Source organism: Ochlerotatus camptorhynchus, unplaced genomic scaffold (genome assembly GCF_037179485.1).
Source record: "Ochlerotatus camptorhynchus isolate MF236.1 unplaced genomic scaffold, CSIRO-AGI_Acam_v1.1 ptg000603l, whole genome shotgun sequence".
Taxonomy (NCBI): domain Eukaryota; kingdom Metazoa; phylum Arthropoda; class Insecta; order Diptera; family Culicidae; genus Ochlerotatus; species Ochlerotatus camptorhynchus.
Genome location: NW_027041083.1, coordinates 238,921 through 251,964, shown reverse-complemented (window position 1 = coordinate 251,964; position 13,044 = coordinate 238,921). Strand labels below are relative to the sequence as shown.

General features: G+C 40.6%; 2 protein-coding genes across 2 annotated transcripts; both read right to left on the bottom strand.

Moving 5' to 3' along the window:
* Window positions 1-1,095: 1,095 nt before the first annotated feature.
* Window positions 1,096-4,522, bottom strand: LOC135714072 (uncharacterized). The gene is made up of 2 exons (XM_065237344.1): window positions 2,664-4,522; window positions 1,096-1,471 (listed from the first exon to the last, which is right to left on the bottom strand). The coding sequence occupies exons 1-2, from the start codon at window positions 3,101-3,103 to the stop codon at window positions 1,096-1,098; spliced, it is 816 nt and encodes a 271-aa protein (XP_065093416.1). The 5' UTR covers window positions 3,104-4,522.
* LOC135714064 (uncharacterized) lies at window positions 3,597-6,741 on the bottom strand. Its single transcript, XM_065237330.1, has 2 exons — window positions 6,196-6,741; window positions 3,597-3,674 (listed from the first exon to the last, which is right to left on the bottom strand). Exons 1-2 carry the CDS (start codon window positions 6,739-6,741, stop codon window positions 3,597-3,599), a joined length of 624 nt encoding a protein of 207 aa, XP_065093402.1.
* Between the last annotated feature and the right edge of the window lie 6,303 nt (window positions 6,742-13,044).

Sequence of the window (13,044 nt, the reverse complement as noted above, 5' to 3'; positions counted from 1 at the left end):
ATCAGAAAACGTTTACATATAAAAACATCCGAACAACGTTTAGTTCTAACGTTTTCTACATCCGAAAACATCCTTAAAACGTTTGGTTCTAATGTCAATAGATTGAAATTTTTGACGTCAGACCGACATTAGAATGGCAAAATTTTGTTCCAAAATTTCTGATGTATACACCATGTTACGTTGCTTAAATACAACTAAATCATAATGTTTTCTAATGTTTGACATCAGGCATACATTTGATTTCGATGCTGATGTAGACATCAGAATCAAACGTTGGGCTAATGTAAATTTCTATTCGGGAGTGTGAAATCGGGAAAACATTGAAAAGATTAAAGTTTTAAAAGTGGCCAAATTTGGACGAAACGTTTCGGTAAGTAGTACGGACGTATATAGCATAACGAGTATTGACTTCGTTTGTATGCGTGTGTGTCTTTTTAGGAGAGCTCACGTATTTGGGTTGTTGTGCTAAGCGGCTACAATCTTTGCTCGAAAGATTGACCCATAGTCAACCCAATAATTCCCGGGATACCGTGAAAGCCATCTTGATGGTGCAAGATGCATTCAGGTAAGTAAAGTGTACACATTAAAATCAATCAACAATGATTGAATGTTTGATTTTAACTAGGCCGATTAAAACATGGGGTTGTTCCACCCCGACATTTTTACAGGTCGTAGATGAGGGCAAGACGTCATCCCTCTTCGTCTACCGATTCTGCCAATGCCGGTGGATCCCCGAAATAGATCAGGTAAGTATGATCCATTCCCAAATTGTTAGCTATCCTTCCGTTTAATGACTGACCGGATTCCTTCATCCCTCAGTCCAACTTGGATAGGTATAGACTAACCAAATTAACGATTCTCCTTAACAAATTAACACAATCGACTAACATTCCATAGTCCTTCGGTGTTAAAAATTGATAAAAATTTACTTTCTCTTTTTATATTCCAGGTTATTTTTCATCCGACACAAACCGACGTTAGCCCTTGTGACTGGGGACAAAAAGTAATTCCCACACGACACTGGATGACGGACTTGTGAGTGGAATGTACCTAGGAATAAAAAGGAGAAAATATATGTTTCTAAATTGTATAAATTTAGAACGATTTGTTTTTCTTTTTGTGGTGTTTGAAAGAATGGGTTTGGGTTCCAGGTGTGCATCCGGAACGCGGAATATTCCTAGAATGTTCAAGTTCCAAAATCGATATAAATTTACTGCACAGTTCTTTGGCCGTAGGTTCCTCTTGAATATACTTTGTGGCCTTTTTCCTGATCTTGAAAGATCGGGTTTGCTTTCTTTGGGATTCGGGGTTCGAAGTTAGTGAGTTTGAAGTTTGGAAAGCTCTACCAGGTAAGTCGCGAGGACAGTTCGAAGAAGGAAGCTTCGACTTACTGGTATTTTCCTGGCTGTAAAAGCCGGAACTATTGCGTGACATGGGGCTTCTGTACGTTCCCTTTTTGACCTGAAGCACACGGACAGAAAATTGTTTGCATTGAACCAAACAAAACTTTAGTTGTATTTAAACAAACAATTCCGGTTGAAATTATGTTGCATTTTGTTGTTTCAATAATACTCATTCATATAAATTCAAAATAGGATTCTTTTTGTTTTAATAAGCCACTTTTCAACTGCAACTATTGTAAAAATAACAATATTCTTTTATTAATCCAACAATAGTTCATTTTAATTTAGCATTTATTTGCTGTGTCCGTTCCCCGGGCCATGAATGCAAAAATAACTACCAACCATTCCCTCGTTTCACCCGGAAAAAATGTAAACAATAACAAAACTTGTGAATTTCGGGAAATAAGTGCAAAATTTCCGAAAATCTTGAGACTTGAGGTAAGTAAGTATGCTGCAGTTTGAGCTGCAGTTGCTAAATATAATCAATTTTTTTCCTTGATTTTTTTTCCGTCGATCTTGTTTTCCGTACTGAGTACCAATGCTCCTGACGCCAGGAAGGCAGCTTCCTCACCTGGACCCTACATATCGACCCATCAACTAATTAACTGGGGACCAACGGCTTTACTTCCCTTCCGAAGGATGATCAGTGAAAAAGAAAACAAAACATAAAAAAATTTGCCATATTATTTCCGGAGTGATTTGAGATTTGGGCGTAATTGCATTTGTAAACAAATACGTCAATCACCGATTTCTCGCGAATAAAAGCTCAATCCCGAAAAGTAATAACACTATGAGGTAGAGGAATGATTCCTCTATTATTTGGTATAGTTTGTTTGTGAGATTGAGCTTTTATTCAAGAGAAATCAGTGATTGACCTGTTTGTTTTCAAAAGTAATTACGCCCAAATCTCAAATCACTCCGGATTTTTGAATCAATAAACATATTTTTATTTCTACTGCATGAATTGTCAGACTTCATAAAATAAATATGATTGAATCAACAAGAAATCTCTTTTAAAAACAAACATATTTTTGTTGATGACCCAGCTGCCAAATTTGACAGCTTACGTCAAAACCATGAAAGCTCTTGTAAATTCGAAAAGATTTTCTTTTTGATTTAACAATCCATGGATTTTGAGGAACAAAAATACTGGATTGTTGAAACAATAATGATTTCTTTTTGCAGCCAAAACAAAATGAAATTCTTATTGATTTTACGTCAAATATTATTACGTTTAAAATATTTTTTTCTGCGTGCAGGTCATCCGAATCTGAATCGGATTTGCTGGAGGACGGATCTAAATCTTCCGAGTCAGAGCTGGGAACTATCAGCACAATATCTGATTCCGGGTCCGACTCGGGTTCCCTGTATTCGCATGTCGCGCTAGGTGGTAAAAATCGTGAATTAATGTCACTAGTGATGATGTTCATGTCACGCAAAAACAGGTTCATAATTCGTTTAAGTTTACTTACGTCTTCTGGCATGAGGCGGCCTTCTGTCCTCTGATTCCTCAATGTAAACAGAGTTTCTTCGAGGTCCAGTTCCAACTCCTCTAGCGGATAGTTGGGATGTGAAGATGGGAGCAGCCTAGGAATCCCAAGTGATTCCTCCAGGTCCGAATCATCTGCATCGTACTCCTCTGCTTGCCAGGTAATTGGCTCATAATTTGTTTGAGCCTTTGCTAGTTTCTTGCGTGTCATTGTTGTGGAGAATCAGTGGTGTGGGTAGTGGGTTAAAATAAATTTGTATAAAAACATCGCGTATGCGGATCAAAACAAACAGTGATAAACATCATTACAAATAGTGCGCGATTGTTGTCGTGATGATTGGACATGAAATAAATAAAGTTCAATTATGATTTATGATTTTTTTTTACACATAAACGATTCGCGATAAAAAAAAAACAAAAATAACCAACATCAACGAATTTAGCAATGAAAAAAACAACAATCGGTAGCAAATTGGGTTCAGGACCTCTTTTAATGAAAAACACTTCGAGTTTCGCAAAAATTTCACCAAAGTGCTAAAAAGTGAAGTGGAGACAAACATACGTGCAAGCACGGATCTCTGCCACCTCCCGTCGGAAAAATCCTTAGATTTTTGTATACTACGACGGACCCTTGATTACCTTTCGCGGACTTTTAGTTGGGCGCCAAGTATAACTGATGTAAGAACTCAGCACTCACCAACTACCTACTCGGAGATCAAACATACAGCACCCGGTCGACTCAGGCGACAAGAGCAAGCTCCGGAACACCCAGGGTCGGCTAGCTACCGGGTAATCAAAGGGTTTCGCGATACAAAAACGAAGAACTTTCACTTTTCTTTAGATGCTTTTATTTGCCACTTTCTGTGTTGTGTGCGTGTTGTTCTGTGTTTATAATTTCGTGTAATTTGTGTCGTGTAGCCTAATCGTGTTATTTACTGTACCGGTACATACCGCTGCTGCCGTTGATGGTAAATCGGGATGGCCAACACAGTGACTCCTGTCCTACTGTGCGGCCGGAACTCTCGCCAGATTGGCGAAGCGAGCGGATGACAGGCCAGCGGGCGTTGCTGGACGATGGGATAGCAGGCGTCGTCCTTCGTTGGCACGATCGGCCGACCGTGGCAAGGCCACCTTGGTCAAGCCGAGAAGGGAAAACTATTTTGCGATTGGCCAGATAGTAGTGTTTCGGCTCGGAAACTGTTTCCAATATTTCCCGAGCCGGCCGTGTGCTGACGGATGACCTTTTTAAGGTCCAATATAAAAAAGAGGTCCTGAACGTTAAATTTCCCTAGCGCACACTAGCTGTTGCTAGGGGGGGGGGGGTCCTGGTTCACGTTCAAAAACAGCAACCACTGCACTTAGCTAATTAAAATGCGTCTTAGCACACGGACGCCTGATATTAAAAGAGGCCGATTTTGGGCAATGGCCGTTCTTTCTCCCAATTTTCCTTCATCCCGTCATCCCGTCATTCTTGTTTGTATAGTTGTTTGTAGCTCTATGGTGGACATAACGTAACGGCACAACATTTTCACAGCGGTACAGAACCCTATCACTTCTGTGGTATACTACTGTTTTTGCACAAGAAACGTGAAGGTTCTGAATATATAACATAAATGACAAAAACCTATGAATTTGTGACCAAACGGTTACACTTGTGTCACTTTTTCTCCTTTTTCTCGAGTGAGTGAACTCAAACCACTCAAACCCATCGGTGCACTCGTCCATGCCGTTTTCGAACTCGTTCGAATCGAGTCGTTCGTACGAACGAACGATCGTACGAAAACGGGAATTGGAAGATTGCCGCAAAAGCTCAACGCAGATGTCACCAGTGCATGATGATGATAATGTTGACAGACTGCAAATAAAATTCGTGAAAATTAGCATTAAATCATAATTTTCATCAAGTCTGCGTAAAATCCTTCCAATATGACATTCGAATTGAAGAAGAAAACGTTTTTACGATCAGACTGATGTGCATCTTTGACTTTTCCAGATGAACTTTCATAAGATATATTCATTTCATTTCATGGCTCCATCAATGCTGCATCGTAAATATGATGTACAGAAGTAAATTGCTCAATTACTCAAAATAAAGATGATTTGTTATCTTGTTATCACTTTGACGACAATCTAGCACCATTTTATACACTGATAAAATGTCAAAGATTGTTTTTATGTGTCCCACACATGAATTTTTGCAATGTGATCAACAAATGATATTTATGTGTCGGACACATACTTAATATGTGTAAACAGAAAAGCCATGTGTAACCACACATACTATTCATTTGACTCATAAATTTCATGTGTGCTTCTGGGTGGATTCTGTTTATGTGTGGACACATGAAAATCATGTGGAATTTCACATGGAAATTCGTCAATAAAAATGTGTGGAATTTTATTAGTGTAGTATGGTGTGTGTTGAGTAAATCAAGTTCCGGTGCGTTTTCCGTCGAAAATTATGAGTATCAATATGTCTGCTTAAAAAAGGACAAAATGTGTGGGATATTAACACCGGTGGAATCCAAACAGGCAGACAGGCGAGCGGACAGACAAGTGGAATACCAAACAAGAACGGATTGATTATTCAGACACGTACTAAAACGAAATCGAACACAGACCGATTGATAAACATGTTTATTGTAGCAACTTGTAACGTGGAATTAGGAAATGACAGGAAAGATATTTTTACTCTGCTGCGTAGTTGTTGACAGTAGCGCCGTGCGATAAATGTCGCCCCTCTTTATACACTGCCAACACTCCTCCTCGACATTTGAACTCTTCAATCAGGCTCGAACGTCAACGACGGTTAAGTTCATCGCTTCGGAAAATTTTCGCTGTTTCACCACTTTTAGCGGCTTCGTCAAAATATCTGCCACCATGCTTTCAGATGCACAGTGCTGCAGGATAACTTCACCTTTCTCCAACATGTCCTTGACGAAGTACATTCTGATGTCGATGTGCTTCGACCTTTTCGACATTTTGTCCAGCTCGACAAAATCTATGCAGCTCCTATTATCTTCCATCACAACCGTTGGTCCAGCTTGTTTCTCGGTAACGTCAGCCATGAGTCTTCTAAGCCACATCAACTCACGGCAAGCCTCTGATAGAGCAATGTATTCAGCTTCCATTGTTGAAAGCGAAACACTGCCCTAATAAAAATAACCATAAACGAACGATAACCCAAATCATTGAACTATTCCACAAATGGTTTGGATGATACCCAGAACACGTCGTTAAGCAAATTAACCATACAATTTTTATTAGGGTGAACTGCTTACGACTACACCAGGAAACACTTGCCTGTCCTAGCTGGAAGATGTACCCAGAGTTCGACTTGCGATCTGTTGTGTCGGAACTCCAGTCTGCGTCACAGAATCCAACAAGCCTCAGTGGCTCGTCTCGATTGGCTACAAGCTTCAGTCTGTAGTCTTTCGTCTTCTGTAGATATCGGACTACACGCTTCACCTCGACCCAATCAACTTCCGTTGGTTCACTAACTTGTCTGGCTAAAATTGCAACACTTGCTGCCACGTCTGGCCTTGTATTGACAGCTACGTAAAGCAGGGCACCAATGATGCTTCGATAGTCCTTGTTATCTGCTAGCTGCTTACTACCAGTACGGCTTCTGTAGTATCCAACATCAATCGGTATACTCGATACTTTCGCCTGATCTAAGCCAAACTGCTTCGCTAGCTTCGTAACGTACGCCTTCTGATCCATGCAGTAAAATCCGTCTTCATCCTTCGCAATTCGAATGCCCAAAAAATGAGTAACTTCTCCCAGCGACGACAGAGAGATCTTCCGCTTCAGATCCTTTTCAATTCTATCGATTTCGTCCGGATTCATGCTTGCAACTATCATATCATCGACATAAATTAACAGGTACACAAACCCACCACCTGATAGGCGTTTCACGTACAGTCAATGGTCCGAATTCGATTGCTTGAAATTCATCTCCTTTAATATTCCGTTTATAGTCGTGTTCCAAACTATGGCCGCCTGTTTAAGGCCATACAGGCTCCGCTTCAGTCTGCACACCAGCTTCTCAGTACCAGGCTTCACAAATCCAATCGGCTGTTGCATGTACAGTTCTTCCTGTAACTGACCGTGAAGGTACGCACATTTTACATCATGATGGCGTAAGGCCATCCTCTTGTATCCTGCAACAGTCAGCAGAACCCTTGACGTAACTTGCGTGGCAACTGGAGCAAATAAGGTGTCATAATCTACCCCGTACTGCTGTGAAAACCCACGCGCAACCAGACGAGCTTTGTATCTAGTCACATTACCGACATTGTCCAACTTCTTCTTGTAAACCCATTTGCAGCTAATCGGACTTCGACCGGCGGGTAGCTCCACCAGGCTCCATGTTTCATTTTTCAAAAGAGAATCGTATTCGTCCACCATTGCCGACTGCCACAAATCACGTTCAGCCCCACTTACTGCTTCCTCGTACGTCACTGGTTCCTCTCGAACGGCCATGGCAACATCAACGATATAATCTTCAAACCCTGCCTCTGATTCCCGCTATCCGGCTCATCCAGCTCGCTTCCGGACTCTGCATCTTCGTAACCACGGAAATCTTCAGATTCATCACTATCCTGATGATCCGATCCGGCATCAGACTCCTCCTGAACTCCAGCTTGACCAATGCTAAGATCCACTTCAATCAAATCATCAGGCTTCGGCTTAACAGTTCCTCGCATCAGAGAACCATCTCCCAACTCGATAAAACGAGCATCTCGGCTTATCGTTATCTGATCATTTTCTGGATCCAAAAATCTAAACGCCTTTCGATCATCGCAATAGCCAACAAAAACCAATTTTCGACCTTTGCTTTCAAACTTGGAACGCTTAGCATCCGGATCATGGACATATGCATTGCAGCCAAAGACATGCAAGTTCTCTAGTGATGGCTTCTTCCCAAACCATCTCCCATAAGGTGTCCCTTCCACACTCCGTGACGGTAACCTGTTCTACAGGTAAGCAGCTGTTGCGATAGCCTCACCCCAGTATCTTTTGTTGAGCTCTGCATCAATTCCCTAATAAAAATTGTATGGTTAATTTGCTTAACGACGTGTTCTGGGTATCATCCAAACCATTTGTGGAATAGTTCAATGATTTGGGTTATCGTTCGTTTATGGTTATTTTTTATTAGGGTTAGCATGCATGTTGCCATCTCCTGTAAAGTCCGGTTCTTCCGTTCGGCGACACCGTTCTGTTGCGGTGAATACGCGGCTGTCAACTGGGCTTTAATAGAGTCGGTGTATAATGAGTCACGCCAAGAGTGAAGCCAAGTCTACCCAATGAACTATCAAACCGGCTACCTATCGTGCAAAGTAAACAAACATTACGATGCTATGAAAGGTTCACGAAAGGTATTGCAATAAAATATCAAATATAATCGAAGAAATGATCATAAATACGCAGTGAGCAATAAATTGTCATGGGATACGTTTGGTAATGATCAGTAATGAAAATTTGTACTATTTTTTGTTAAGATAATTTGACAAAATCATTGATGATTTACTACAGCCGCTATTTTTTTTTCTCGCTAGAAGTCATTTGAAGTTGATGCAGAAGTCCTCTGTTGCCAAGTGAAAATAAAGGGAATCTTTCGAAAACCGTGATGCGAGTTCAACTGTTTTTCTCTTGGTGTGACTCATTATACACCGACTCTAGGCTTTAATACCTTCCAGCCCGTAGAACTCCTTTAACTCCTGATTCACGTATTCACCGCCGCCGTCCGACCGTATTGCACGTGGCGCCCTACCGAACCGTGTCTTTACGTACGCTACATACCGCTTTATGCAGCCAGCTACTTCCGACTTTCGCTTCAGCAGACACACTACAGTGTATCGGCTGTACTCGTTTATTAGGGTCATAAAATAGCGCGACCCCCCTGGTGTAACGTTGACCATTGGCCCACAAACGTCAGTGTGGACAACGTCAAGTACCTGCTCTGCACGATTTTGTGCCACTTTTGGAAAGGATGTTCTTGGTAACTTACCCTGAAGACAATGCTCAAAGATGAGTCTCAAACCGCAATCTCGCATCTTGAATCCATCGCACAGATTCTTACCCTTGATCTGTTCCAACACCGATGAATCGCGGTGCCCTAGCCGTCGATGCCAGGTATGTTGACAGTCCAGCAAATGTTGGGCTTCCTTGCCAACCTTCGCCTCCTCTGCAATCTTCAGCTGGTACAAGTTGCTGCGTAATTCCGCCATAGCACACACTTTCGCGACGAAAATGTCCTGGTTTCCGGCAATGAAAACAGATTTTCTCCTTTCGGCCAACACTTTGCAGCTTCATGGCTTTCTCACCACCATCAGACGAACGTTCCTTCCAACGCTGATGCTCATCCATCAGTTTCTGTTTGACGAGTTGAATCGTTTGATCAGCCTCCGGTCTGCTTTCCAATGCCGTTATCAGTCCCGTATACGATTCGGGAAGGCTCCGGTATATCATCGCCACCTTTAGCGAATTTTCCAGCTGCTGGCCTGCCACGGAGAGACTATCGAATAACTCCTCAATATCGTATAGATGCTTATCGATATCTCCTCCTTCAGCCATATTCAGGCTACAAATACGCCGCAGCAGTGACACTCGCGAGGTCATCGTCGTCTTTTCATGAAAACCTTCCAATTTGTTCCACGCGTCTCGTGCTGATGCGGCATTCCGAACAAGATTCAACTGATTGTCCTCCACGTACAGCACAATATTCGCCAGCGCCTTTTGATCCGACTTGATCCATCCAGCCGTCACCGGTTCTGGCTTCGGCTTATCAACTGCATCCCACAGTTCTTCTCGCTTTAATAGCATTTTCACTCGCGTTTTCCAAACGGGATAATTTTGGTTATTCAACCGAGCGAATAAGAATTTTTCTCCCATTTTCTATTTTGTTCGTCGAATGTCAACACACGAGCGAAAAAAAAAAACTGCACTAAACGGGAATCACTGGATCCGTTTGCTGTTGCATCAGCCAAACAATTGTACCTCCACCGCTCCGAAAAAAACTTAACCTCCTTTCACTCGCGGAAACTACACTTTGTCCTTTTCGTGGCCTGGGCCCATAACCTGTGGGATATTAACACCGGCGGAATCCAAACAGGCAGACAGGCGAGCGGACAGACAAGTGGAATACCAAAAAAGAACGGATTGATTATTCGGACACGTACTAAAACGAAATCTGCTGTGTAGTTGTTGACAGTAGCGCCGTGCGATAAATGTCGCCCCTCTTTATACACTGCCAACAAAATGAACATTTATTGAATATTAGCGTCCTATACAACCAATTCTCTATTACCATCAGCATGCACAGAAAAAAAAAGTTGTTGAATATTACATCCAAACTGCTGCAACCAGGTCAATCCATCGCTTGTGTAATATAACGTTGTTCGATGTACATCGATTTTGCGAACAAAATTACATCCATTGATGTAATATTGTATCTGCTTTTTGCTATTACATCATTATTTCATACATCAGCTTGAATTACATTGATCGATATTACATTTTTTTTTTTGCTGTGTGATACAACCTTTACTAAGTAAATTCACTTAATTTCCACTTTCATCTTAGTGAAAATCGCACAAATTCACCATTTTCCGAAAAATGCAGCTGCGCAGGAGGTAACCTCTCCCTGTGGGTGCAAACTTGTTATGCATAATATGCCATGAAAACATCTCCGATCCATACCGAAATAATAACAAATAGTCTTTAACTCTTCGACTACCACACTGAAAATGAAGTCGACACTTTTTTTCAAAATAATGTATCTCGGGTTCTACTAATCCTTTTTTAAATGTTTTTTTACCGTTTTAAAGGTTATTTTTTCAACTTTTTTGTGAACTAGCTGATAAGGCTACACGGTCATGTAAAACACCGCAAATTTCGGGTTAATTTCTGTCGAATTGGTAGACAAGCCGTTTCTGAAAGTTAAAATGAATTGATTTGGGGTTTCGTATTTTTGCCTGAAAGCTTATAAAATTATCTAATAGAATGTACTACTTACAAATTTTTAACTGTACTACTGACCGAGTTCTGGACTTTGAAAGATAACCGATGCAAACCTCAAAATGACATTTGTTTTCGTGAGATAATCATGGTTTTTTTTTCTTTGGATTTGTTTTACGTCGATCTTGTTTTCCGTGCTGAGCACCAATGCTACCGACGCCGCCAGGGAGGCAGCTCTCACACCTGGACCTTCCTTATCGACCCATCAACTCATGAACCGGGGACCAACGACATTACTTCCCGTGATCAGAAATGTTATGCCTCAGAACATCCCGGCAGCGCCGACTGGGATTGAACCCAGGCCTGCTGGGGTGAGAGGCAATCACGCTTACCACTGCACCACCGGCGCCGCTAGATAATCATGGTGAGCGACAAATTATCTCCCTACTGCTTGATAAAATATAGCTTTTGCATCACATTTGAAGTCAGTTTTCCACCAATTGACCACATTCATAATGTTTGAGGATGTTCTGGAAGAAAGTACGTGCCCTTACAGTGGGTTTAATAAGCAGATTGTTTTTATTTCAGTCAACCTACTTAGGTTGATTTTATTTCAATTAACTCTGAGTCACTATTACACATGACACTATCCTTCGTAAATTGAAGAAACTTTGTTGCTCATCGTCCAGCGAGCGCAGAATAGTGAGAGAAAATGGAGCCGCAAAGCAAGGCGAAAACCAATCTGTGTACATAATCAAGGCACCGTCGATTTTTTAAAAATAAATATGCAATCTGCAATATTATAACACATGAGATTGAACAAAAATATGTGTCTTACGTTATGGTTAACTTGCTGGAGATGATTGTCCCTTTAATAGTTCCATAGGCCATCCCGACCAACCATTTCGTTAATTTTCTTTAATTTTCTATACATCGATCTTCAAAGCCATTCATAATAAAAATCGATAGCGATCGTCACCATTTCATGAATAATTGTAAAGATGCTAAAAGTCTAATCGTGAATCGTTTATAAAGATCTTTCTCAAAATATTGCTACCAATCGTTACCAATGTTAAAATATCGATTGTGTTGCCAGATCAAAATATCGATTTCTGTTGTAAAATCAAAATATCGATACACAACTGCTGATTTTATTTGTGGTTTTTTTAACTGCATAATTTCTAGTTTCGATCCCATGCCATATGGGGTGTACTGCTTTCGTTGTTGGTTGCTAATCCTTGGGTCCACGGCTGCTGCTGATGAGCTTATCAACGACAGGCAAACACACTCTAGTATGTGATGTATTGGAATTTCTGTAAATCTTTTCATACATGAACTCAATATTTATTTGTCATAACCATCAACCAGTCAGCCATATAGGTGTAATAGAGGTCAAAAAGGTATCAATTTTCCTCATTGGGTTCCAAATGCCGAGAATCCCACCACGCATGCTATCACGGGTTATTAAATATATATATAGACATAAACTTGAAGAACTACAATGATAAACATTTGCTGCATCGTGGCTATCGGTCTTCTCGTTCATTTACCGGTAGATTGCTTCTTCCGATGAAATGCCGAATATGTCGATAAATAATATAAACATTGCCATCTGTCACCTGGTGTGTCTCGAACTCTCTTTAATCAGCGATGCAAATCGATAACAAGGAGATTATAAATGTGCATCGATGGCAATCTTTGTTGTTCTTTGTCAAAGTTCAAAGTTATGATGACATCAGTATTTAAATATTTATTGATGAATATTTCTAAAGAATACTAAAGTCTATGTGACATATCGAAATTAAAAGAAATTTAGTATGGCACCTTTATAGATTACTATCATATGACCGATGAAGAAATAATCTTAAATGTAAGTATCGATCAATAAAGATTTTTAAATGTTTACATCGAAATCATAGAAAATTTAAAGTAAAGAATTGCCGGCATAAACCTTTATTTCTATATTAAGAACTTTGAAGAAGTTTCACGAACGGTTGGTCGGGATCTTCTGCTCGATCAGTTACCCAAAAAAAAGTAAACATGGAGCTTCCTATTCGATATTTTTATTGGCTTCTTGGTAAAAATACTGTGGAATTAAGCCATCATTTCTAAATTATTTAAAAATCATCGAACATTATTATGGTTTAAATTATCGAATTTATTGCGTGAGTGCGCGTGTGAGTGAATTCC

Bases quoted from the DNA above. Each gene is read 5' to 3' on its own strand.
- LOC135714072 (XM_065237344.1), bottom strand. From the start codon at position 3,103: ATGACACGCAAGAAACTAGCAAAGGCTCAAACAAATTATGAGCCAATT. The intron at 1,472-2,663 runs CCTGCACGCAGA...ATTTTCTGTCCG, and splicing joins TCCGATTCAGATTCGGATGA to TGTGCTTCAGGTCAAAAAGG.
- LOC135714064 (XM_065237330.1), bottom strand. From the start codon at position 6,741: ATGAATCCGGACGAAATCGATAGAATTGAAAAGGATCTGAAGCGGAAG. The intron at 3,675-6,195 runs GCAAGTGTTTCC...ATTACCCGGTAG, and splicing joins ACATCTTCCAGCTAGGACAG to CTAGCCGACCCTGGGTGTTC.